The following is a 26782-nucleotide window of genomic DNA, read 5'->3' on the forward strand; positions in this document are numbered from 1 at the left end:
GGCTTACGGATGAAGGTGCTTTCTATAGATTTGAATATAGCATGAGGAAACTAATTCTAGAATTAAATGTGGCGGGTATCATGAATTGCAGTTACTTGAAGCTTATGGCAATAACTCTCAATTACTGTGTGCTACTGGCGAAAAAGGGTTGGTCTTTTCTTCTTGAATGCATTGTATAATTTGTCTAATCGTCGTGCTCAATTTCAGGGCATTCACCGTATAAGTGCCCTGTCAAGTGACAATATGAGCAGTACATGTAGCAGAACCTGATGCAACAACTCATGTCATAGGTATCGTAAACAACTCGATAGGGTTTGGTTCTTTCTATGGAAGAAACAACAGCGCCCAATTTTCTCTTGCTTGGACTCTTCAGAAGAGCATACTTGAGGTTTCGCCTGATTCTGTCAACTGTGGCTCTCTTCGGTGGAACCATGTCCAGGCCGAGGCGTACAAGTACGTCAGCTTGCTCCCAAGTATCTTGAATCTTTTCATGATTACGCCACAGTACGATTTTGTCTTGTGGGTGGAGGAAGTTATTTTTGAAGTGCAGTTCTGCTCTGGATGTTGGCTTATACAAAACCTTTGCCCAAAGAAAGTTCTCCAAGGTCAATTCGCTCTTGGTGAAAGCAAACTTTGCCTTTGATTCGGGATCCGTCATTTCACCACTCATCAAGTCATAAATTGTCTCGCTAATGTCTTGGGTGCTCATCCTCCCCACCCAACCAAATCTCTTTTTCCCGTAATTTACTGTAGGTATTTGACTTTCCAACAGTTCCAATAGTTCTGGGCTTTCTTGTGAATGATACGTAAGTTCCCAATGAAGATACTTGCGATCATAAGCTCTACATTGTCGAGCAACTCGTTTTCGCGATCAATGAGCTCATCTATCTCCTCGAGATTCAAAGCCAAAGATAAACCTTCATCGTAAGTGCTTTCGTCCTTTCTTAGCATTTTACTGCGATACAGTCTCTCAAGCAACACATTCATCCTATCTGAGATTGTCTGGATATTCTCTTTGTACATTTCAGCAGAGCCCCATGCACATCGACGTATCAACAGAGTGAGTGCTGCTTCACCGGTCAAGTCGTCGCAGATGACGTCCATTGTGAAATGATCATCGCTCTCTGGTATTTCCCCAAGATTAAATATCCTCCTTGAGCGCAAAATCCGTCGTAATTGTTTCGAGGCAAATTGAGATTGTTCATCGAAGAAACATGTGCTCATTTCCGTACCAATATACATCACAGTCCCCTCCAGACTGAGCACTGGATCATTCTCGTCAATGACCGCCTCCTCTTCACTCAAACTGAAATCCGTGAAATCTATAGCCTCCCACCATCGGTCTTCAATTGTGCACTGGCTCTCGCAATATGAGTAGGCATCTAGAGAGGGCAGTTTCGTGATCGGTCGTGATAGCCTATAGGGCACGAGGGTATATTCAAATTCATCGTCGGGAATTGGCTCCCCATCCTCTGCAAGGATATTCTTAAGAGCATTGCTGATACTGAAATTGTTCTGTCTTTGGTATTCGCGTTGTTTGAAGTGGCTATACTTCATGGAGTTGGTCCATTGGAGGTGTTATCGTTATCGTTATCGCGTTGCATTTTGGGGTACGCGCAAAGGGGCACGCTAGCCGATAATGATAGTTGCCAGAATTCTGCTCAATTTGGGTTCCATTTATGGTGTGATATCGGACGTGATGGTGTTTTTTTTAAAAGAAAAAAAAAATGTTAAAGAATATTGTGTTTGGTTTTCAACTTTTGATTATTTTTGTTTCTCGCGAAGGTAGCGTTGCATTTTGGTGAGATAAGTGAGTATGGCACAAAAAATGAAAATGAGAGAGAGACGATGTCATGAAAAAAAGTGACGAGCCTTTGAAGTTTGAAATAAAAGTATGTGAATATAACAGCAATTTTAAATTAATTTTGGAATTTAGCTCTTATCTGATTATCTCACCCGAATCGGTGCTTATACTTCTTTGGAAAGTAAGCAACACCTAAAATCACACCCAAGACGAAGCCTAAAATAAAGAGATTTCTTAATAAGCTTTTAAATAAACTCCAGCCAAAGCATCACTGCATAATCGAAGACCCGGACAAATGTCTTTATACGACCGTCCAGACTTCAATACCTCGATGCCTGAGACTGGCCTTCATACCAGTAGAACAAAGAGTATATTACCACAGCACAAGCTAATTTTGGCATATCATGCATTGGTATTGCGCAAATATACAAATTATCTACCACTCGGGCTTCTCCGGGATTGTCTTCACAAGCACCTCATTCTTCTATGACCAATCATGACTCTCCAATCGTTTTGTTTCTTTTTCGATTATCCAATCTGTTTTGTGTTACGGTTTGTAGCCATTATGTTGCAAAATAAAAAAGCGGGATAGACACCAGCTCCGATTTTACTTGCCTTGTGCATGAAGCTGATCATATAGACTTTTCTAGGCGATGAGACCCAGGAATTTCCAGGCTTAAAAACTATCAAAAATCACATTTTTCTCATATTCCAGCCATTGCCTCTCAATCCCTGATGTACCAATACCTATCTATCAAAGGGAAGATTCCCCAGTCTACTTCGCTGTTTTGTGGTATCTCGTATACACGAGATGCGGCTCACTGGCGTGATATGTTGTGCATTGGCCACACGTCAAATCCGAGAGCGGCATCCGGTTTTATATTAATTCACCGAATAAGAAAAACGCTTTTCGTCAATTTTAGGTATATCCTCACAAGCCCATCAATCCCTGCTTCATGGGCGTTTGCAAAATATCTGCGCGTACTGCACACAGCGCCGCACAAAGGCACGGCTGGAGAAAGGTCCGTCTGTGGACCGGGGCTTTATCTGCAATGACGAATTTAGTTGATGTCAAACGTGCATTGATACGGTTGGAAAGAACGTAGAAAATCGAGGCGAATCCGATTTTTTCTGATTTCTTTTGGTGGGTTTCAGGGGATATAGGGGGCTTTCAATTCTCGTGTTTCAGTGAATTCTCCGTGGAGAGGCGGAACGGAGAAAAGCGGAGTGGACGGAGTGAAAAGTGTAACAGGCGGAAAAGAACCACGACAATGCTTTGACAGCCAGTAAAGGAAAAGGGATCGCCCGGTTAAATCTGCAATGCATTATGGGCAATGAAGTGATGGTCTTGGCATCGACTCTCTAGAACCTGGTTTTCAGTTATCTGATCGGATCTACAGCGTGGAAAGGGTGCAATCAAGAAGGTTGAACTGTCTAGACAAACAGAAAGATAGTCCAAAATACAAGGCAGTTCTGAAGACGATATTCCCAAAACCTGGCAACATAAAACCCCCATTTAAGCTTTCCCTGCCAGGTGAAAAATAACCAAAGGTGACAAAGATCGTGCAGCGATGCACTAACCACTGCAGCCGAGAGATGCCAATGTGTCGCCTCACATTTTGGAGTATATAAATGGCACATTCTCCGTGGTTTATTCTCCAGCCATGGAACAAAAGACTAGGTTCTCCAGAGACGAAGACAGAAGCTCCAACGAGAAGTCTGCAGACACCCAGACAGAGGAGCTCAAGCTCCAACCAGGCTTCACCGATGACTTGAAGGCTACCCAGTCAGCTGCGTCTACGGCTACTGACACCTCCACTTACAAAACCAAGTCTTTTGGTATCCGCAAGTCTGAGCTCATCATGGCCCAGATCACCTCGTGGTGGATCAGAGGACCGTTCTTCTTTGCCATCTTCATCTGCTCCTACATCAGTTTGATGGAAAACGCCATTGTCAATGTCTTTGACAGTTATGCCACCGACAGCTACAAGCAGCACTCGCTCATGTCGACCATTGGTATCATCAGAAGTGTGGTCGCTGCCTCGTCGTTGCCCTTTTACGCCAGATTGTCCGACAACTTTGGTCGTTTTGAGTTGTTCATTGTCGCCATTCTTTTCAGAATTGTCGGCAGAATCATCCAGTCCCAGGCCCACGACATCCAGAGATACGCCGCCGGTACCGTGTTCTTCTCGTTTGGTAACTCGGGTATGAGAATCTTGTGGCAGATCAACTTGGCGGATGCGTCCACCTTGAAATGGAGACTTTTGGCCATGTCCATTATTTTCATGCAAAGCATCATCACCACATGGTCCAGTGGTGAGGTTGTTGCGTTGGTTTTGGGCAACAGAAACTGGGGGTTCGGTATCGGAATGTGGGCGTTCATCACCCCTCTCGTGTGTCTTCCTTACATGTTGATTTTCTTGTACTTGATCTTGAAGGCCCGTAAACTCGATGCCTGGCACAAGATCTCCAAGGAGGAGAAAGATGCTTTTATGGCGGCCCATCCATCTGCTAGACAGTCCCAGGATGCCATCGATGCCAACAAGTCTTTTGGTGCCAAAGTGAAGGGATACCTCAAGTACGGCCTGGTCCGTCTTGTCACCAACTTGTACGAGATTTTCTGGAAAGTCGACTTTATCGGGTGTCTTTTGCTTGCTACCATTCTCGGTCTTATTTTGGTGCCCTTGACTTTGGCAGGTGGCGCTAGATCCAAATGGCAGGACGCCTCTATCATTGTGCCCATCGTGCTTGGATTCTGCAGCATTCCTCTTTTTGTCTTCTGGGAAACAAAGGTGACCAAGAGACCCATGCTTCCATTCAAGGTCATGACGGACCGTGGTGTGTGGGCTGGCTTTTTGGTTGCCATTTTCAACTCTGTGGTCATGGCCATGCCCAACAGTTACTCCTACCCTGTTTTGCTTGTTGGAATGAACGCTGCCGAGAACGTGGCCACCAGAATCGGTCAATTGAACGGATTTGTGGAGGGTATCGCCGTTCCAGTGGTTGGCTATGTCTTGTCTCGTGTGAGAAGAACCAAGCCATTTGTTCTCTTTGGAAGCAGCGTTTTGTTCATCGCCATGGGCTTGTTTGTCCACTTCAGAGGATCCAACGACGGTTTCCGTGCCAAGTACTTCCGTGACGGTGTGGCTGTGGGTATGTGTCTTCTTGGTTTCTCCAACACCTTCTTCTCCAGAGTCACAACGGTGTCGGTCCAGTCTTGTACCAACCACGAGTACATGGCCACCATCATTGCCATTTTTGCAGCCTGCTACCACATTGGTGGTGGTATTGGAAGATCCATCTCGGGTGCCATTTGGACCCAGCAGATGCACGGCATGATTCGTCGCAAGATGGAGGAGTTGAACGTCGACACCTCCTTGGCTACCTTGGCCTACCAGTCGCCTTACCAGTTTGTCAAGAAACACGAATGGGGAACCGACGCCCGTAGAGCTGTCAGTATGGCGTATGCGGAGCTCCAGAAGAGACTTTGTATCACTGGTCTCTGTCTCTGTGTTCCTTTGTTGGTGTGGGTGTTCTGCTTGAGAGACAACCGGTTGGCTGATGCCCAGAACTTGGATGACGAGGCCTTGCTTACACTGGGAGAAGGTGCTGAGAGGGCTGGTGAGGTCAAGAGATCCCAGGTTATCTTCAAGGAGGACGACGACATCATCTTGAAGTTTATGAAGAAACAGTTGAGCAGACTCAATGTCTTCTCCAAGGCCTAATTCTGCCTGGGATGTTTCTAATTGTTTAATATATGCTAATACTGGAAAGCGAGGTGTATTGTAGTAATGCTGATTGTGCAAGTCTGTCACAACTGATAACGAACAGGCGCCGCTGAATCGGGTAATATTCACGATGCTTGCTTCGATGTCGAAAAATCTGCAGGGCAGAGTCTAAAACCTGTGCTAGCTTTTGAGAAGTAACTCAACTGTGTACGTTCGTGAATGGAAGCGGATTTCCCAGTGAAGCTCAAAAGGCTTGTTCTGTTGGAATTGACATTCGTTCATCTCTTAGATAGTCTTCATGTCTAATGCTTAAACGACATTCCCTTCTCGTGCATGCTTAAGCGAGATCTGTGCTTCAACGGATGAAATGTTCAGCGCCACACAAACATATCATACCAGTGAATCCAGATCCACATTTTGCGCCACCTTTTCATATGTCAATGAAATACGAACATTCCATGCCCAGCAAAAAACCACTTTCCTTGGCTCAATTCACTTTTCCTTCTTTACCGCCAAGATGTGCCACTCCAAGGAAAACTTGGGGTTGCTCCGGTACACGGTGACAACACCATAACCCGCTAGAAGATACCGTTGGGGATGTAGCCTCAATAGCCGCCACGCATCGAGAACCGGTGTCCTCAGAAAAACATCCCAACTCGCCCAATCACAACTGCAAAAAAAATCACTCCACTGATCGAAAAGATAAGGGGCGATCCTCATCTCATGATGTAGTGTCTAGATCTAAACCTCGGGGCTTTTTTCGGTAGGAGCCTGGCGGGGCTTGTTCTTCTGGAGGTACAGGCATATGCAAGTTATGGGAGTTATCAAATCACATCAGATAATTCAACGTTCGAAGTGCAGTATGCTTGCAGCTGCCAACGCCATATACGGACACGCGTTGACGAATAAAACCGAAGTGGCACTGAGCCGCACGCCGTCGATGTCCTCCTTGAAAAAGTCATTAAAATTTGGGGGTTGTAGTACAGTTGTTCAAGGAAGAGATGATCAACAGAATATAGTGAAAGGTGTTTATCACACAAAAGACGTCTATAAGCAGTGCTCCCTTCTTTAAATCCACCTCTCCAGGCTGAAATTTTATCGAGAAGATCTGCGAAATTCGAAATCTGCGAAACACAATAACGATCGAATAATGGGAAAAAGTGGCCGGAAGTCCAACACTAAAGATCCGATTGGTGGAGTTTCAGCTGTCAGATCTTAAAACGACCGCAATTTGCTTGGCACACCTCGTTAGTATTGTTCGAGCTCTATAACTGCACGTCAATCTTGCATGACAGGCACATCAGCCTTACATAAGGCGGTCCGCTGTCGGGACCCCCACTAGAGCATAAAAAAATCCCACATTCCGCAATGTAAGCTGGTTTTTCACTGTTTTCAATGTCTGAAAAGATCGAGAGAAGCTCTTCGGAGGACATAAAGGATGCCACTGTGAATGGTGATATCGAGGAGCAGACGGAAAAGGTGGACTTGCACCCCGAAAATGACGCCGAGGTGTCTGATGCCAGCTCCAACGATATACGGATTGTCACCTCGTCCACCTCGATGGAATATGAAAAGTCCAGAGGTGTCAGGAGAATCGAAAATGTCAGAACCATGATGTTGACCGCCAAAAACGGCAAGTCCATCATGGTGATTTTCTGTACTTGTCTTCTCATTATTGCCTGGGTATACTCCTTGGATGCTTCTACCACTGCAAGCTATGCCGTTCCAGCTACCTCCAGTTTCAACAGACACTCGATGATTTCTAGTGTGAACGTGGCTAGTGCTATCATTGGTTCTGTGGTCCAGCCTTTCCAGGCTAAGTTTGCCGATATCACTTCTAGACCTCTTTGTTTTGCACTCTCTCTTGCATTTTACACTGTGGGTGTGATTATTGCAGCAGCTTCGTCTACTATCGGTGCTTACGTTGTGGGTTCCGTTTGTACGGCAGTTGGCTCGAATGGTGTTTCTTTCGTTAGAGACATTATCGTTGCTGACCTTACCGACCTTAAATGGAGAGGTCTTGTCAATGCTCTCATGACCTCCCCATACATCATCACCGTGTGGTTTTCAGGCTTGATTGTGGACGCCATCTTGAAGAGAAACTGGAGATGGGGCTACGGTATGTTTGCCATCATCATGCCTGTCATTGTTCTCCCCGTCATCTATGTGTTGTACCATTTTGAAAGAAAGGCCCAGAAGCTTGTGCCTCAGGTACAAAAACTGAAGAAATCATTCATGCAAATTGTGTGGGATTCGGCTCTCCAGATCGACGCCTTTGGCTTGGTGATAATGGGTTTCGGTTGGGCTTTGTTGTTGTTGCCTTTCTCCTTGCAGCCATACGCTGAAAACGGATGGAAGAACCCTAGTTTGATTGCCATGTTCGTTGTTGGGCCTGTTTTATTGATTGCCTTCACTGCCTACGAGATCTTCTGGGCACCATACCCTTTGATGCCGAGAAGAATCTTGTACAACAAAACCTTCATCACTGCCGTTCTCATCAACTTTATATACTTGTTGGCTGACGGTGTCAGAGCGCAGTACTTGTCCAGTATTGTCTTGGTTGGCAAAAACTGGTCATACCAGAACTGGACGTACTTCAACAACACCTTGACAGTTTCCTTGTGTTTCTTCGGTGTTGTTGCTGGTGTCACCTACAGAATCACCAGAAGATACAAGTGGTTGAACTCCTTGGGCATTTTCCTCAGAATGGTGTCCTACTGCATTCCTCTTACAAAGCAAGGAACCATGGCCAACACAGGCCAGTTTGTCATGAGTCAGATCATCATGGGTATCGGTTCTGCTTATAACACCATCGGAACTGTCATTTCGAGTCAGGCCTCTGTTCCTCATCAGGACATGTCTTTGGTGATGGCTTTGTTGCTTCTCTGGTCTACCGTGGGAAGTGCCATTGGCTACACCATCTCGGGTCAAATCTGGACCAATAAGATGTACAACTACTTGAGGGAGTTCATGCCCCTGAGTGTCACCGATGATGAGGTCTATGAATACTACACCGATCTTTCGTCCTTGCAGGCACTTGAGTGGGATGATCCTGTCAGACAAGGTGCCGTCAAGGCATTGGCTACCATCTGTCCTTACTTCTTTGTTGCACCAATTGTGCTTGAACTCATCAACCTTTTCTTGAGTTTCATGCAAACCGACTACTACTTGGGTGACACTCACAATGCCATTGAGGACCAGGATGGTAAGGATCCTACTGATCCAACGAAGGAGAAGCAGGAGATTCCCACAACGTGGAAGGGCAAGATTCTCTACTTGCTTTCGTAATTTGGCTTTGAGGTTTTATTTGTAATTAATGCAGTAATAAGTTTATGATAAGTGAGGTCCTGGAGACTCGTACGTTGCGCTCGGTTGGTCCTATCGACCCTTCCTAAGTGAAGCTGATCCAGTAGACCGGTTGGATATATTTTGACTAACGTACAATCAAATTGCTCAACCCTTTTTATTTGTGTGACCAATCAACTACAGGAATATGTCCTCAGATAGCCAGTCGCAAGGAGTACAACGTGATAATGTACTTTAACTCCCTACAACCTACTTGAATTTTTCTGAAATCGTGGATATGGGACGCTTTTAGCTCTGTGAGTGACACCAACGTTCGTCAATTAGGAAATCCCGGTAACAAGTTTCGATGTAAATACAAAAGTTCAGCATAATATAAATGCCTTTAAAAGGCCATTCACGCAAAATAGTACTCCATAATAGGGGCTGTGTCAATGCACCTCGTACTAATCTGAGTCCTGATTGACATGAGCGAATTTCGGATATTAGACTTTGCGTCACAAAAACAACAAGTCATGCTTCTGTCAAAATTTCAGGAGCTGCGGCATATAATTTGTAGGTGTATTTGAAGCCTTCCAGTGGACGTGCATGACACCTCCTTCATACAATTGTGCGGCACCGTGTCAAAGTGGCCCTCGCTTATCCTGGAATTGAAGTATAAATATGAGATGCTTTAGCCACTTTATCTCCCAAGAATCATCAGATATCAATCCCTTTGAGCATGTTTATTGAGAACACTGTTTTGGCGCTCAATGGTCTTTCCGTGGCCATTATCCTTTTCAAACTCCCATTGCCCATTGTGAAGATATACCCACAAGATCCAGACTTATCGTGGCTCGAAGTAATCAACCAGCTCATTTTCAAAATCGAGAAGTACGACAAGGGCTCTACAGAGGGAGTGACCAAATACCTTCCTGCAGAATTGCCGGTCGGTGAAGTTACCTACTCCTTTTATCCATGGGGGATGGTTAAGAGTGACCAGAAGTCAAACAAAAAGGTCTCTTTTGAAAGCGATGGCTTTAGGCTTGTTCCGCTCCTTGTCCGTGATGTTATCTCACAAATTCGGAGCTCAACCGAAGTGAAGAGTTCTGAAGGCTGGGAGAATGCCATTCAAAACTCCTTGAAAAGAGCCCAAAGAAGGGTGAGAAATGGTGTTTATTTCGACACAGATGGGCAAGGTGAATCTGAAGCAGAACGAAAAACGGCTTTAGGCTTTTCCAAACTTTACTTCACCCCATCCCTGGAAGCCGCTGCCCATAAGAAGTACCTTTACTTGCTATCCACCATTTCTGCCATTGCACTTAGTTGGCTTGTCTTTGCACAAGTACAATTTGGAGCGCTTTGGGGTATCTTGTGGCTGATTCTGAATGTTTGTTCCACTTTCACCTTTTTCACAATTTTTTTTGACACAGAATGTTTCAATTCCGACTATAACGTCTTGAAGAACAACGACTTTGCGTACAAATTTGGGCCGTTCTTCTGGCTCCAACTCCTTTCATTCGCTGGGGGTTGGTTGGGGATGTACATATCCTTGATCGTCCATGTAAGCATTTGGGTTTAGTTTTATGCTGGACCCATTTAGACCAATGAGGGCGTGCGGACTAATACATATTCTATTAGAGTTTTGACAATGAATCCTCTAAAACTGCCGTAGTGTGACTAGGAAGTTCGCAGGGCCATTCGAGACAAGTGGCTTTCATTGTAGATCCCAGTTCTCCTTATTGATCTAAAACGGATACTTACAGTACCCATATTATTACCACTCCACTGGAGCTCTTGATTTCACAACCCATCTTGAATAAAACCGATAAAATAATGAATATTTCAAAGCCTTTCCTGTAGGCCTGTAAGGGCGCTAGACTGTGCATAATCTCACATAAGCCGAAAGTGCACGTTTAAAGTCTGACAAACGGTGACGTGTTTCAAAACCTAATCTAACATATATCGAGCTAACAGCGTCATTTTAAACCTCCTTACTGACTGTCATTTCCATCAAATTCCTCGCCATCCATCCACTCATTTAACACTTCTCCCAAACGCGGGGCTTTTGGTGCGTAAGACCCTTGAATTATCGGCACACCGTATTTTCCATCTCATGGCTTCCTTCGCATCAACGGATTTCATACGACGAACAAAAAGAAAACCCTTGGCTTGTATCCAATGCCGTCTGAGGAAAGTCCGGTGTGACAAGAAGATCCCTTGCAAAAATTGCCTAGAACGAGGCACGGCTAAAGAATGCAGAAGAGAGGTGGTGCTACTTCGAGGCAATGTCGCCAACAAAGAAGATGAAGAACGGAAAAACATCTCAGAAAAGAGGCTTTTCAACGAGTTCGAGATCGAAAACATCCGCATGTGCGTGGAGAAGCTCACGTTTGGCTTCAACAAGGTGGATAGGTTGTTCAAGTCAGAAAGCCAAAAAGAGGTGAATTGGCCTCAGTTCCACATCGACTTCACGTCCATCATGGCGAGAATCGACCATGCTACGTCCCACTGCTTGTGTTCGTTTGCGAGCAGCTACATCAACTTCATCCACAATGCTGTGGTTCCTGACATGTTCATCGATGAGCACGAGACTTTCTGGAACGAGCATGTGGCAGACGATCCAGCGTGTTTGGTTTATTCCAGACTGAGCAAGTTGCAGACTGAACTGCCGAGAGATTACTACTTCTGGATGGCCCTATACTACGGCACCTTATGCAACGGAATCTACTTTGGCTCTGAGCAGTTGAAGAGTGAGCTCAACTTCAGTGAACACGAATTGAAGACATTGGGGCCGAAGCTCTTTACTGCAGCCTACGACTGCCTCTGTCGAGCGCAATTTATGAGTCACGCTGACGTACAAGCGGTTCAAGTGTTCTGTCTCTTGAGTACATGCTTTCACGCCTACGGTAGTGTGGAGCTCTCGCAATCATTGCTCATTCAATGCATACGAATAGCTCGGAAACTCGGGCTCGACAAGCCCCGAAGAAATTCTGTTTCATTCTCGTCAGAAGTTAAAAAGCGCTTGTGGTACACTCTCTGTCTCAACGACTGGTTGGATCAGATAGAAAAACCACGCTTTTACGTGGAGGTAACTCAACAAGACTTTCCCCATCTCCTTACCGACGAGGAGCTTTCACAAGAAGATCAGGTCCCTCGAGATTTTACAGCAACACGCGAGTACTGTAACATTTTCTACCAGCATATCATGATCAAAATGGCTCTCATTAAAAAGTGCTTATACGAAAATCACTTCTCAGCGCTGGCCACGCTTGATGCTTGGACCAAGATGTGCGATTTAAGAGCAAGTACAATCACATTCTTTTCAGATTGGCCAGAACCAACCAGCGAGAGTCTTCTCACATATGACTATGCGAGGTTTTTGCTTTTCTCATCCCTAACCGAGGAAATGTTGGACCTAGGAAGAAGAGTTTTGGCTATAGTTGGCAAGCAGACATGGCTAGCGAAGTATCGCTCAAAGTGCATTGAAGCCGCCTTGGGTAACATCTCAAGGGCAACAGCCCCAATACCCTCATACTATAGGCGACACTGGATCGTGGTACAGCATCTAATATATGCTGCTCTCACCATTCTTCTTGACATCATCATGTTCCCGGGTATAGATTCGCCTAACGAAATGGGGCACCGGTTGGATCAGGTGGAGTCTGCTTTTGTCGTCTTTGAGGAGCTTGAAGCTACACATTTACCTGCTAAGCTTGGAATCGCTGTATTGCCGAGACTCTGCAAGCTTGTGCGTTTCGTGATTGTGGAAAAACGAGAGGGAAACACGTTCGAAAAAGAGTCTTTGAAGTATTTGCTCGACGACTTGCAAGTCAATGTTTCTCCAGTTATAGACTCTGTTCCGGGTAGAAACAAGCCCCAGTACCTCAGGGCCAGAAATTCACCCCTGTTTCAGGCGAAACCCGGCGAGAGACAGCAGAGTGATTCTGAGAGTACCAGTGACGGGAACTTCCTTGATGATGAGATGCAGAAGCTCTTTTTCGATACGGGTTGGTCGGAGGTCCTCATGAATGTCTTCCAACCAGCTTTCAACCAGCTACAATGACGTACTTAACTTTATTTATCAAGGATATTCACTGCTTCTTAAAAGTATGAATCTCGTGCACTTCACTCACGGTATCTGATGCATCGGACATTTCCAAGGGGGGTGCCTCACCCAAGTTCCTACCAATCTCCTCCAAACTCAAGCCCTTCGTCTCAACCCAGAATAAGATGACTATAATCAAAAAGACCACATCATAGCCTGCGTTAATGACGTAAAACTTCCATCCGACATTGTCCATCGCAATTGGTAAGATGAAGGTTCCCAAAAGCCCCGCAGCACAGTTGCAGAACTTGAAAATAGTGGTTCCAACTGCTCTTGTTTTCATTGGAAAAAGCTCGGAAGGATAAAGACAGTTGAGCGGCGTCACACAAAAGTTATAAAAGCCGTTGAAAAGAAACATCAAGAAAATCGTTGCATACTGGCCTCCTGTGTTGGTGCTCTGACCGTACATCTTGACAAATCCTCCAAGCAAAGCAAAGGTGATGATCATGCCTGTGAGTGATCCAATGGCTTGCTTCCGCCTTCCCAAATAATCAAAGCTGTAAGCACCACATACAGCACATACAAAGTTCCAACACGAACTGATCAAGTTGATCTCCAAGAGTTTCTTTGTTCCAGTGATTCCGGCCTGCCGGAGAATCACGGTAAGGTAGTAGCTTCCAACTGAGGAACCACCCAACTCCGAAATAAGAGCAAGCGAAACGATCATAATCAATCGTTTCTGGTCCGGTCTGGACGGACGAAGTAAAGTTGGCCATGCACCCTTAGTGTCTTGCCTTTCTTCCTCGATCGTCGCCTGTATCTCTTGCACCATGACGTCAGCCTGGTTCTTCGTGAGGTTGTTGCTTATTTCGAGAACCTCTGTGGCGTACTCAAACCTCCCCTTGGCGATCATCCATCTTGGAGATTCAGGAACGAATATGAGAAGAAGGATGGACAATGCACTTGGTATAGCTTGCAAAAGGGAAGGAAGGCGCCAGGCCCAAGTCCCGTGAATATCCTCGGTTCTATAAGTTATTCCAGATGCAATAATAGCCCCTGCGTTGAAGCAGGTAAAGTACATGCCTACCATGAAACCTCTGATCTTCTTTGGAGCCACTTCTGCTACCATAAGAGGAGATGCAGCTCCAGTCAACTGGGTACAAAAACCAAGAACAACTCTTGCGAAAATAAACATTCCCATGTTGTCCGTTGAGGCGGTTTGCAATGCAACACCAACGAAACTGAAAAGAGAAGCTAACAAGATAGTTCTTCTGCGTCCCAAGTGATCGGCCATATATTGCATCAAAACACAAGAAATGATCGATCCCATCCAAACACTGGCGTTCATCAATCCATTTGTGGTAGGATTGAGGTTGAAGTAGTTTGTGAATTGTGGGACGGCGATAAGACTGGACATCATCATTGTATCGTAACCCATCGTTATAGAGTTGATAGCAGCTGCTGCACAGGTCATGGGTAAAAGCACCTTTTGAGACCTAGGCATAAGCCTAGGAAGACGATCAAGGCTGAAGAGTGGAATTCTCTCCATATTTCTGGATGTTTAGTAGGACTCAAGCCGGCCATATTCTACTTATAGGCACTACGTAAAAATGAGGAGACATCTTTGATAAGGGAGATACCTCGACATCATTCATGCTGATTGTGCCTGAGGAGAACCACGGAAAATTTTTCCCGATTCGACGGGGGGACCATTGATATGGAATTTTGCAGCTATACATTAACCGCATTTGTTCGGCCGAGCCAGAGATAAGGTTTCGGCCGAAGGTCATGATAATGCATTGTATAAGTCGGCTTTTCACTAATTGTTTATCGTTTTATAAAAAAGGCCTAGGGGGTTTATCTCTTCCACGATAAAAAAAAATATGGAATTCAAAAAAATTGATATCGAGTCGGTGCTTGACCAATTGACTTTGCACGAAAAAATTAATCTCGTCAGTGGACGTGACTCGTGGCACACTTATGCTGTACATCGCCTTGGAATACCATCGTTGAGGATCTCAGATGGACCCAATGGAGTAAGAGGAACCAAATTCTTCAATTCTGTCGCCACAGCTTGTATTCCCACGGGAACATCGCTCGGTTGTTGCTGGAACACTGATTTGATGTACGACTTGGGCAAAATGATGGGCGAACAGTGCCGTGCTAAGGGTGCACATGTGCTTATGGGGCCCAATATCAACATGGTTCGAAACCCCTTGTGTGGTCGAAGCTTTGAGACTCTTGGAGAAGATCCCATTTTGTCTGGATTGCTAGCTCTGGCTTACTGCCAAGGTGTTCATGATACCAACATCATGATATGTCCAAAGCACATGGTGTGTAATGACAAGGAGGACTACCGGATGACAATGAACGTGCTGATTTCCGAAAGAGCTCTTAGGGAGATCTACTTGATGCCCTTCATGCTCGTGCAAAAGTACGCCAATCCTGAGATGTACATGACAGCCTACAATCGCTTGAATGGATCTCACTGCAATGAAAACCCACACCTCATGAAGGACATTGTCAGGAAAGAATGGGGATTCGAGGGCGCTTTTGTATCTGACTGGTACGGAACCGTCTCGTGTGCTGACAGTATCAATGCTGGTTTGGATCTTGAAATGCCTGGGCCCTCTATTTGGAGAGGTAAGCTTTTGGAGATGTCCATTTTTCACGATACGGTGACGCAAAAGTCCTTGGATGATGCCGTCAGAGGGGTTTTGTACTTGGTTAACAAGGCTGCTGAATCGGGGATTCCAGAAGACGCTTATGAGGGTCTCAAGGACGATGATGCGACCGCCAAGATAGTACTCCAGGCTGCCAGAGAATCCATAGTTTTGATGAAAAACTCAAACGATATTCTTCCCTTGAAAAAGAACAGGAAGGTGTTGGTGATTGGTGAAGCTGCCAAAAAGGCCAACTTTGCTTCAGGCGGATGCACTAATGTCAAGCCATACCGCCAAATCTCGTTGTATGATTCTTTGGTGGAACGTTTCGGAGACTCCAATGTGACCTGGTGCTTGGGTGCTTCTAACAGAAAGCTGCTTCCATCGTTTTCGCTTTTCGCCAAAAGCAAAGAACCTTCACCAATCCAGTATTGCGTTTACGATGACCCAAGGTCTGTTCCTGACCGTAGGCCTATAACCGAGGAGAAGGTGGGTGAAATTGATGCAATGCTTGGTGACTTTGATCCTGCTAAACTCCGGGACATTGACCAGTTGTACGCTAGCTTCCTGGTGGTGATTACCGTACCTGAGTCTGGCTTATACAAAGTCAACTTGAAGGTTTCTGGTCTTGCCAGGGTCTACATTGACGGAAAGTTGAAGATGGTAAATGATCTTGAGCACAAAACAAGTGGGGCTTTTGGCTTGGATGCACCAGAGATCTTGGAAGAGATCCACCTTGAAGCCGGTAAGGATTATCTCTTTGAAGTGGACTTTGAGAGCACAATTGGCAAGTCTTCCTTCATTACCGGTTACGGATGTGTCACTTGCGGTATTGAAAAGGCCATTTCTCCAGAGGAAAGTATTAAAGAGGCAGCCACCTTGGCAAAGAGCTTCGATCAGGTCATCGTAATCACTGGGCTCAACAAGGACTATGAATGTGAGGGTTTCGATCGCAAGAATATGGATCTTCCTCCATACCAAGATAAGCTCATCGAGTCAGTCTTGGCCAGCAATCCTGATACAGTTGTGGTAATTGAAAGTGGTACGCCTGTGACACTTCCTTGGCTGGACAAGTGCAGCACACTCTTGCACTCTGGTTACATTGGAGAGCAGCTTGGAAACGCCCTTGCAGATGTGCTTTACGGAGATTACAATCCTAGTGCCAGGCTTTCTTATACATGGCCTAAAAGATACGAAGATTCTTCCTCTGCAACAAGCTTCACGGTGGACAAGAGATATTCTTTGACATACCTTGACGATATCTACATGGGCTACCGCCACATGGACTATTGCAAGATCAAGCCACTTTTTGCGTTTGGCCATGGACTCTCCTACACCAGTTTCAAGTTCAGTGACCTCAAGCTTGAAGTGAACAATACGACTGTTTCTGTCTGTTTGAATGTTACAAACACCGGCACTACCAATGGCTCCACAATCGTTCAAATCTATGTTGGTCAAAATGACTGTTCAGTGCCGTGCCCCATCAAAAGCATGAAGGGTTTCAAAAATGTTTACTGCAGAGCAGGTGAGGTTGTCAGTGTGAAGGTTGACATCAACAAGAGGATTTCGTGCTCTTACTTTGATACCAGTCTTTCTCAATGGACTTTGGAGAAGGGCACCTACGAAGTAATGGTGGGTTCTTCCAGTGACCTGATTGAGCTTACGAGCAGCTTTGACATTGAAAAAACCACACATTGGCTTTCTCTCAAGGAAGCATGAATTTGATGTCCTCATGGTGTGGGTGAATTTATCACGGTAATAAAAATCAGTCCTGGGGAGATCAAACCCTTGGAGTGAACGAAAGCAATTGGGATGTCCAAAAGAAAATAGCTCTCTACATGCTCTCTATATAACTTTATGTCAACGAAAAAAGTTTTTGAAATTCATAAATGTCCTCTGAGCACTTGATTCCACTTCGCGTTCTCACTTTATCTGTAGATTTTCAGCTGCTTACTAAATTCTACAAATATTCAACCCGAGAAAAAAATCGACTTTGTGACGTAATAGAGATTTATTTTGAGCTAGGGAGTTTCTTCTACGTCAATCTTTTGATTTACACCGTTTTCAACAATTGGGGCGAGTTAAGAGGTAGCTTCCGAAACACCGGTTCAATTACCGCTTTGGGAAGTACGCCCGCATTAGTCTCGCTTATGCACCGTACTTATCAATACATACTTATCAGTACGTACTTAATACGAGACTCACCCTCTGTCATTTAGCTGATATTCTTGAGTATAATTCAGCTTTTAAATTCCCTCATACCTACTTTTTGTCTCAAATTGTGTGGATTAAAGCAAGTAGAACGCCACCCACAATCTACGCAGCCTCGCTAAAACGAAGGATCTCACGTAAGCAGCAGCCACCAAAGGTCTATATAAAGTGGAATTTCAGAATAAAAAAATTTTTTATCAGAATTCTCCCAGCTTTCAGAAATGTTCAACTTAGTCAACATAAAACCATTGATCAATACCAAGGTCTTCGAAGCCATCAAGGTTGGCAAGAACCAGTTGCAAAACAGAGTCGTTTTCGTGCCTTCTACCCGGTACAGGGCTCTTGACGATCACACACCCTCCGATCTTCAACTTCAATATTATGATGACAGATCGAAGGACCCTGGAACCTTGATCATCACCGAAGGTGTGCTTGCAACAGACAAGACCGGAAGCGCCTCCAGAGCCCCTGCTATTATAACCGAGAAGCACGTTCAGGAATGGAAGAAAATCACGGACAAGATTCACGAAAACCAATCCTTTGCGTCTCTCCAGCTTTGGGCTTTGGGCCGTGTTGCTGATGCAGCTTTGAGTAAGAAAGAAGGTCAGCAATTGAAAGGTGTATCTGCGATTTACTCAGACGAAGCTTATGAGAAGAAGGCCAAGGAAGCTGGCAATGAATTAGAGGCTTATACAACTGAAGAACTTGATCAATTAGTTGAAGAGCTTACAGATGCAGCTAAGAGAGCGGTGGATGCTGGTTTTGATTATGTGGAGCTTCATGGTGCTACGGGCTACCTCTTCAATCAGTTCTTTGAAGCATCCTCCAACAAGAGAACTGACAAGTACGGTGGTTCCGTGGAGAACAGGTCACGCTTCACCTTGAATGTTATTGACCGTATTTCAGAGGAGATAGGCGCCGACAAAGTAGCCATTAGGTTCTCACCATGGCTCCAGTTCAACGGTATGAAATCTTCCAAAGACGAAGTTCACCCATTGGTCACCTACGGCTACATATTGAGCGAATTACAGAAAAGGGCTGATGCTGGTAAAGCTCTTGCTTATGTTTCTTTGATTGAGCCCAGAATTCCCGAGATGCTGTTTGGGGAAGACCGGGATGCAAGCAATGATTTTGTTAAGCTTATCTGGAAGGGAACCCTTATCAGAAGTGGCAATTATACCTACGATGTTCCTGAATTCAAAGATCTTTTGAAGGATCTTGAAGATGGACGCACTTTGGCGGGATTTTCCAGATACTTTATTGCCAACCCTGACTTGGTAAATAGATTGCGTGATGGAAAGAGCTTGAACAAGTACGATAGAAGTACTTTTTACACCAACCAAAACTGGGGCTATAACACTTACCCAAATGCGGATGAGGAGGAGAGCTTTGACGAGGAAGCAGAAAGGACTCGTGAAGCTGCCCCAATTGCCAATTAGACCAGTTTGCTGGATTTAGATAGATTGTTTTTGTTAGTTTGTGAGACGGGCAGCTGAAAGCCTATGAGTGATTAGAGAGAATTGATGTACCTTTTTTGAACAATTAGAGCCAGATATCCTAAGTTAAAGCACCCCTTACACATTGATACCCCAAAAATATAAATGTTGCTCTTTTTGCTTGTCGAATAAAACTCGTCAAATGTGACATTTGCGAAATGACGTAGTTGTGCGGCACCGCAACATGCGACCGTTGTTCTGGCACAGCCGTACATGTGGAGATTCAGGTTTCAACGAAGTCACCGCAAATGCAGACCCGAGACAAAATCAGGTGGCTTCAGAATAAGTAGAATTGTAATTGGTCGTTGCATTCTGTAATCCCTATAAATGTTTGCAAAAGCAAGACTGATACGAGTGGATAAGCTTGCTATCTACAGTCCCCGCAACTGAGGCACTTAACCGACCCGATTTTTCAGATCTGGAGTTAATGATACCGAAACTAATTTTCCAAACTTAATTTGCTATAGACGCAAAGGCCATAAAATGATAATACTGCTCTTTTCAATCAATGATTGTATCGTGACTCGAGATGTATTCTCACAAAGCACATTCAATGCGGGCGCAAGATCACAAAAACAGATTTTCAGGCACATGCTATTTAACGGCAAACTTCCATGAGGGAGTGAGATCTGTGTTTTCTGATTCTGAGATACCAAATATGGGATACCACAGATGGCCCAGATGGTCACATTAAATCAAATCTCTTCAGATATCCAAGTACTTAAATGTTGTTCATCAGAATTTCGAGCTAACACGCTGAATATAGGCGTGACCACACCACAAGAAGTAAGCAATTCTGCGTTGACATTGCGTAAATAGCAAGCCCTTGCATTGCACTATATATACTTTCAGACCGGCCCTCGTAATTTTTCGAACAACATTCGCAAAACCACCTACAAGTTTAATCCATATAAGGCAGCATAAGAATGTCCTTATCTCTGAGAATATTGTCATTTTTCTCAAAGTTGCTAGATATTTCAATTCAGAGGTTTAAATATCAAATAGCTTACTCCGTGACTCTCAGCATTATTTATTTAATCTTCACCTACGTCGCGATTCCTATCTTCATATACTTCCTTATTAACCTAGCCCTTCGCGAAGCTAACAAAAAGGATTCGGAAGTCAAGGTGAATGAAGAAGTTGTGACAGCTGAAATTTGAAGAGCAGTTGCAATTGATGGCTACTTGACGTCTCATAAAATGAAACAGCAGTCACCAGTACCAATGCTGGAAAGAAAAAAAAGATGAAGTTGTTCATGAGTCTCGCGCTCAAGCAACTCAAAGGTAATTGCCTGGGAATCACTTGTTCGCAGATCCTTTACAATTGGTTCAAAAGTATTGAACGGTTTTTTCAGGTATAGTTTATTTATAGTAATTACCTACGAAACGCAAAGATTGGAATAGTGTAAGAGTAATGCCCTAGTGTTAGTGAGACACAAAGTAACATGAGTCCTCATAATTTGTTGAGCACACACAAACGTGATGCTTAAGTCAGTGCCTTCTGCTCGTTTGCAACTTCAGCGTTGATTTCCTCGACAGTATTGTTCAACCAATCGTCTGCATTGACTTTAGTGTCAAAGTGCTTGGTACTGACTACCTCCTCTTTGGAATCAATAATTTTAACGCAAATCTGATAGTCCGATTCCCCAAGACAAAGATGCTCATAAGTGTCTGGGCGAGAGTAATCATCCGACCAAGCACGGTACTGTGAGAAAACTTCTGGAGAAGTGATTTCACGCAAACTCATTTGTAGGTTAGAGGGGAGTTGCGTCTCTGTATTTATAGAGTTCGATTTATGATGCTCTGTCGAGGACGCCATTTTGTGTACCGTTAAAGCATAGCCCTGAATGTATACCTGCTAAAACTGTTATAAGTTTAGACCTTTTGATAACCTCAATCGATTAGTAGCACCTCAATACAGGCGTCAACTAACCCATCAGCTTTTAGTCCTATCATTTCTACTTGAAAAGTTGGCTGATACACTCCAATATAGAATAAGCGGGCCTTAGATGAGATTTTGGTGCTTTGCAACTTCTGTTTCTCGAATGAATTTGGGCATACTCCTATGCAAGGCGCAGTAGTTGACGTATTCCTGTGCAGTATTGCACTTCGGGGCGCATGGGGCGTTTGACACATGCCTTACTCCCTAAGTCTGGTGAAAGACCCTACAGGTTATTAATTCAAGTTGGTGAGAATTTGAATCAATTTTTGAAGTCGACAGAGTTGATTATCTCACATCAAATCTGAGGTTATTCTTATGCTAACGGAAGAATGTAAGAGAGGCTTTTTTTGCATCTTACAGAACAATAGGCTCGCCTGCGATTAAGCGAAACACGGTTTCACGCAGGGTAGATATTCGAACTTACGCCTCAGGAGACTGCGTAAATGGCTCCAAAGAATACAGTTTTCTTAACTTGTCGAATTTGGCAGTCTTATTGGTGCCAACTCTAACATAAAGGAGCAATCGTATTCAGTGAAATCTGATTGCTTAAACCTTTGCTTCTCCTTTCAACGGGGCAAGTTAAGGATTCCATAACAAGGAAGACATCTCATTAAGTAACAAACAAAATACCCAAGACCATCAGGAGAAGGGCGTATTACATATTGAACTTGGTAAAGCCAGTGGGGGCAGAGATCTTCCACCTTGCTTGGTCACGACCACAAGTCCAAACCTCAATAGCAATAGCATAACTTTTTGTAAGAATTTGCAGAGCGACAAATGTCATGGTTGAATCACCACAAGGAAATGTAAACAAGTCACACTCATAGAATGTGAAGTTGCCGAAATTCATTTTGGTCAAGGTGAACAATTGTCAATGCCGTTTAAATCGGGGGTTTGTAAGTCAAAGAAGCGTCAGTGCTAGTCATGCTCTTCACATTCTCAGTTAGCCAAGTATGCATGGGGCGTTTGTGAGGAGCAGTGCGGAAATTTCTTGATGCTTTTCAACCCATGAACACACTTAGTCTTCTTAGGGCCCACAAAGCACGAGACACTTTGACGAGTCTGGGCAAGAACACTGGCTTACTATAGATACCAAAGTAGTCTATACCCTGCTTTACGGAAGTATTATTGCATTACACCACCATAATGTAATTCTGCAATATGCGAAATATCAGAAATTCGGAAAATGGAAAATAACAAATCTTAAACCTGAGCCATACAGAATAGAATTAGTTTAAAGAGCAACCTGAAAATGAGAGTCTGGGTCGATTGCACAATCTAAGTATTGAAAGTCGATCAGATTAGACTCTACTCGGATGAAGCGGAAGTACGTTGGATTAAATCCAGGAATGCGCTTCTATCAGCCGTTTTAGAGAGGAAGACGGAATGAGAAGGGGATCTCGGAATGTTATCTAGTGAGGCATGACAGGATATGATAGAGGCCAAACCTTACCTTATCTATTTCGAAGATCAGGGGTGAAAGCAAAAACTATGGCGCAGTGCAATAAATATAATATCGGCCTATTCCAAAGACTCATTATCCATTTAAATCCGACTAGTTACTCCATGATTGAGGACGATTTTTCCCTACTGTGATTACTTTTGTGTTGAGGGAATGAGCGAAGCTACGAGATACCTTAGATTTGTACCTTATAGTCAATTTAGCCGGGCGTATCGCATAGATAAGTCGGGATGCATTATCGCCAGATGGAATCTCATGCATAAATAAGATCAGCGGTTCTCTTCCTCTTAACCAAGGATGGCTACCCCAAAGCTCAATCAAATTTCGGACAATTCAACAGACGAAGAAACACAACATGTCAAGACTTACAAATCTCCAGTCGATGGCAAGCCCATCAATATAGTTGTATCAAGTGCCGAGCTTGATCCTTATATGCTTCACGATGATTCTTTAGATTTGGATGAAAAGACTGACAGAAGATTGCTCTGGAAAATTGACGCCTTCGTTTTGCCCCTTGTGTGTATCTTATATTGCGTCCAGTTCATGGACAAACTTTCGAACTCATACGCTTCAATTATGGGATTGAGACAAGACTTGAATATGAAAGGCAATCAATACTCTTGGACTGGTACAGCCTTCTACCTCGGATATCTCGCTTTTGAGTTCCCTTGCGCATATGCTTTGCAACGTTTCCCGGTTGTTACCACCGTGTCGGTCTTTATTGTGATCTGGGGTGTGATTTTATGCTTGCACTCTGTGACAAATTATGCTGGCTTTATTGCTTTGAGAACTCTTCTTGGAGCTCTTGAATCGTCCGTGACACCTGCTTTCGTTATAGTCACCGCTAAATGGTACAAGAAAGAAGAGGTGTTTTTGAGAACCTCTATCTGGTTTTCCTTCAACGGTATGGGCCAGATCATTGGGTCTGGTGCAATTGCGTACAACCTTTTCCAGAATATGGAGAGCTATAGTATCGAGGCTTGGAAGTTGATTTTCATCATCACCGGAGTTATCACGATTGCATTGGGTATCGCCATATTTCTCCACATCCCCAATAAACCAACAGAAGCATGGTTTCTCAATGAAACTGATAAGAGGAACGTTGTTGAGCGAATTAGAGCCAATCAACAAGGTTTTGGAAACAAGCATTTCAAAAAATACCAGCTTATCGAGGCATTGACTGACATCAAAATATGGCTTTTCAGTCTTATGATTCTCTCAGCCAACATACCAAACGGAGGGTTAACCAATTTTGGGTCCATTTTGCTAAATGAATCTTTTGGATACGGCGTTGGTAAGTCCTTGAAGATGCAAATGATTCCTGGAGCAGTCCAGCTTGTTGGATGTATCGGGTTCGCTTATATGTATCGTTTCTTTCCCAAGAGGTTTTTTTGGGCAAGCTCCTCAAACGGCGTTGCCATACTTGGTGTATGTTTATTAGCATTTGCTGGCCCCAAAGAAGCACAATTTGCGGGGTTCGTTCTCTGTAATTTCATTTCTCTTGTTATGATCTGTGGTCTCTCATCATTTGCGTCTAATGTGGCAGGTCACACGAAAAAGGTAGTTGGAAATGCAATTTTCTTAATTGCCTACTGCGTTGGAAATTTAATCGGTCCACAGACATTTAGACAAAGTGACGCCCCCGACTACAATGGCGCAAAAATTGCAATGGTTGTATGTTCAATTGCGAGCTTTGTACTTCTATTAGCAATTTGGGCACTTATGCTTATTGAGAATAGGAGACGGGATAAGGCAAATGATCAGGAGGAGTTCGCACGGATAGAGAATCACGAGTTTGCTGATTTGACCGATAAAGAGAACCCTTTATTTAGATACACTATATAGAATAAGGGCCCAAAACACAATAATCATGAATTTTTTAATTTCAAGTTTTGAAGTTTTGTCAATTTTAGAAATGCGAATGTGTGAAAGTCATTTTGTATACGCAGCGCCAAACTAGGTGTGGAGCGCAAATAGTTATTTTCAGGAATAAAAAATGTAAGTCCTGATTCCGGGACATTTATAATAAAACCCTTTTGCCCGCGTCCTAGAAGTGGTGTTATGGTTTAGGAAGAGATTTAAGAGAATCCCTTCGATCTTGAGTCAGATGTGTAGTCAGGTATCCCTATTTAGTTTATGTAATCAACCTGAGCAATTGATCTGGTGGCGATTCAGGAAGTACCATGGCTTGTTGTAAAGCATGATTTCTCTCATTCTAGCAAATAAGATAGCGTCAGTCAGTTCTTTCTCTTCACCGAGGCAGCAACTATAAGCGCCTTACCTTATGCTTGAGGAACGCCTTACCCTATGTGGTTGCGGCCCTTGAAAAAAACCCAGATATAAATAAGGCATGCGACCTTCGTCGACGGCAATGACAATTAATACTAAATTCACGAAGCTTGTGGAAACAGTTTGGGAGGAGAGGTGTTTTACTCCGCTTCTTTATGTGTGTATCGACTATATATACTGCGGTGCTAGTGGCGACGGATTGATAACATCATTTCACAAATACAACATAGAGAAAGCTGAGCGTAAGCGTCTTGAATCTAGCGAAAGAAACACTAAGTTTGAATAGTTATTACACTCAATAAAAATTGTAAGTAAGTACCAATGTAGATGATTTAGGACGACGAGTTCTGGGTTTTTTCTTAGGGATGTCGCGAGCAAAGCGTAGCTTTGCGAGCAGTGGCAAACAACGATTCTTTTATTAAGACTGCAAAAAAAGACTGATTATCCTACTTCGGTGGTGTCTTCAGTGAACGCCGAATTCGATCAACAAAGATCTCCTCAGTAGGCAACAAATCAAGTTTCTTTGTCCAACACTGGAAAAGAAAATTCTTTTTCAACCGGAGAAATTTCTACATCTAAATACTTGGTGCAAGAAGTTTCACATGCCTTTGGGAAAGTCCGCGTCGGCGGACAAGTGAGTAGTGAGCTCGCCGATGCTGATTAGTCAGATCGTGGACCCCGCCAATGAACGTTTATGACGCAACCTGATCGTTATGTGCGACGCTCGCTTAACGATGCGGCTGCTGGCCGCCATGCCTGATTGACACTGTGCATGTTGGCCGTTCGGCTTGTGAAAACCTCGCATTGCATGACATTGAGGGGAGTTATCTGTAGGCTGTGCATTATCTAGTCTTGGCAAAAGCCGACCCATTGGCTACCACTTCATCCGAAGCCGGCTAACCAATTTTCTTGCCATCTTGTGAAAGTCGTAATGCAGCAAATACAGCCACTGGTACTCGAGGATGCGTTCATCCGAGAACGGAGTAATCCAGCATGTCAGTCCAACTCTTAACCAGCCCTTCAGAAGCCAGGCTGAAGGGGGAGGTCTGTCGTACGGGTGAACGGCTTGGCGAAGCAAGCCTAAGTCTCGTCTGGCGGCGAAACCTCGTACGCCCTCGTCTAGTCCGTTTGGCTTTTCGTTTTCCGAGGAATCGAAGGCATTGGTCTCTTCGATAATCGAGGAGCTCGCGGTAGCGGGCCTCCTCTTGGGTATCCGGACTAAAAGATGTAAAAATGTGGGAGCTTGGACCATCAAAGTGTGTTCGTAGTACTTTCTTCTGAAATTTTCCTGTGTAATCAAGTACATTTTTGTTTCGACTTTTGGAGTACTGGATATGCACTCGCAGGTGTCGAGGATAACTACCCCACGTAGTTAGCCCCGAGTCGTTTATGGTCATTTCAATCAGTCGTCTTAGATTCCTAGCATAAGCGCTTTCCCAGGTAGGATTGTATTTGACTTTAAGACGGAATATCTTGATCTCGTCATCCAGTAACGCCGGCGTTCTTTCAGGATGATTTGGAGGAAGGAGGATGAGTCCGAGGTTGGAGGGATCCACTTCTTCCGAGCCCTCCGGGATTGTAGGGGCTCGCTGGACGGATGGGTTGATTTGGTGAGCCGGGTGTGTCCTGTCTGGTCCTGGGGACGAAGATATTCTGTTGATGGAAATGGCTTTTTTTAGGGATGTCTGGGTTTAAGTCTGGGTTTTTTCTTAGGGATGTCTGGGTTTTTTAGGGATGTCTGGGTTTTTTCTTAGGGATGTCTTAGGGATGTCTGGGTTTTTTTAGGGGTCTGGGTTTTTTTCTTAGGGTTTTTTCTTAGGGATGTCTGGGTTTTTTCTTAGGGATGTCTGGGTTTTTT

The 26782-nt window shown here is 44.2% G+C and overlaps 9 protein-coding genes across 9 annotated transcripts; 6 read left to right on the forward strand and 3 right to left on the reverse strand.

Annotated features, from left to right (window-relative positions):
• Positions 1–184: 184 nt before the first annotated feature.
• C7M61_004015 (uncharacterized protein) lies at positions 185–1557 on the reverse strand (the record flags this gene model as incomplete). Its single annotated transcript, XM_024859345.1, has 2 exons — positions 185–689; positions 749–1557. 2 exons carry the CDS (start codon positions 1555–1557, stop codon positions 185–187), a joined length of 1314 nt encoding a protein of 437 aa, XP_024712647.1.
• A 1911-nt stretch (positions 1558–3468) lies between these two features.
• Positions 3469–5529, forward strand: C7M61_004016 (uncharacterized protein; the record flags this gene model as incomplete). Its single annotated transcript, XM_024859346.1, has 1 exon — positions 3469–5529. The coding sequence occupies one exon, from the start codon at positions 3469–3471 to the stop codon at positions 5527–5529; it is 2061 nt and encodes a 686-aa protein (XP_024712648.1).
• A 1398-nt stretch (positions 5530–6927) lies between these two features.
• On the forward strand, positions 6928–8820 carry C7M61_004017 (uncharacterized protein; the record flags this gene model as incomplete). Its single annotated transcript, XM_024859347.1, has 1 exon — positions 6928–8820. One exon carries the CDS (start codon positions 6928–6930, stop codon positions 8818–8820), a length of 1893 nt encoding a protein of 630 aa, XP_024712649.1.
• A 736-nt stretch (positions 8821–9556) lies between these two features.
• On the forward strand, positions 9557–12880 carry C7M61_004018 (fungal specific transcription factor domain-containing protein; the record flags this gene model as incomplete). Its single annotated transcript, XM_024859348.1, has 2 exons — positions 9557–10181; positions 11058–12880. The coding sequence occupies 2 exons, from the start codon at positions 9557–9559 to the stop codon at positions 12878–12880; spliced, it is 2448 nt and encodes an 815-aa protein (XP_024712650.1).
• A 28-nt stretch (positions 12881–12908) lies between these two features.
• On the reverse strand, positions 12909–14336 carry C7M61_004019 (sugar porter family MFS transporter; the record flags this gene model as incomplete). Its single annotated transcript, XM_024859349.1, has 1 exon — positions 12909–14336. The coding sequence occupies one exon, from the start codon at positions 14334–14336 to the stop codon at positions 12909–12911; it is 1428 nt and encodes a 475-aa protein (XP_024712651.1).
• Positions 14337–14745: 409 nt separating this feature from the next.
• On the forward strand, positions 14746–17244 carry C7M61_004020 (uncharacterized protein; the record flags this gene model as incomplete). Its single annotated transcript, XM_024859350.1, has 1 exon — positions 14746–17244. One exon carries the CDS (start codon positions 14746–14748, stop codon positions 17242–17244), a length of 2499 nt encoding a protein of 832 aa, XP_024712652.1.
• A 713-nt stretch (positions 17245–17957) lies between these two features.
• C7M61_004021 (alkene reductase) lies at positions 17958–19175 on the forward strand (the record flags this gene model as incomplete). The annotated part of the gene is made up of 1 exon (XM_024859351.1): positions 17958–19175. The coding sequence occupies one exon, from the start codon at positions 17958–17960 to the stop codon at positions 19173–19175; it is 1218 nt and encodes a 405-aa protein (XP_024712653.1).
• Positions 19176–20717: 1542 nt separating this feature from the next.
• On the reverse strand, positions 20718–21050 carry C7M61_004022 (uncharacterized protein; the record flags this gene model as incomplete). The annotated part of the gene is made up of 1 exon (XM_024859352.1): positions 20718–21050. One exon carries the CDS (start codon positions 21048–21050, stop codon positions 20718–20720), a length of 333 nt encoding a protein of 110 aa, XP_024712654.1.
• Positions 21051–22932: 1882 nt separating this feature from the next.
• Positions 22933–23980, forward strand: C7M61_004023 (uncharacterized protein; the record flags this gene model as incomplete). Its single annotated transcript, XM_024859353.1, has 1 exon — positions 22933–23980. A coding segment is annotated over one exon (1048 nt), but the record flags the coding sequence as incomplete, so codon positions are not given.
• Positions 23981–26782: the final 2802 nt, after the last annotated feature.

This window comes from Candidozyma pseudohaemuli (assembly GCF_003013735.1).
Source record: "Candidozyma pseudohaemuli strain B12108 chromosome Unknown scaffold00011, whole genome shotgun sequence".
Lineage (NCBI taxonomy): Eukaryota > Fungi > Ascomycota > Pichiomycetes > Serinales > Metschnikowiaceae > Candidozyma > Candidozyma pseudohaemuli.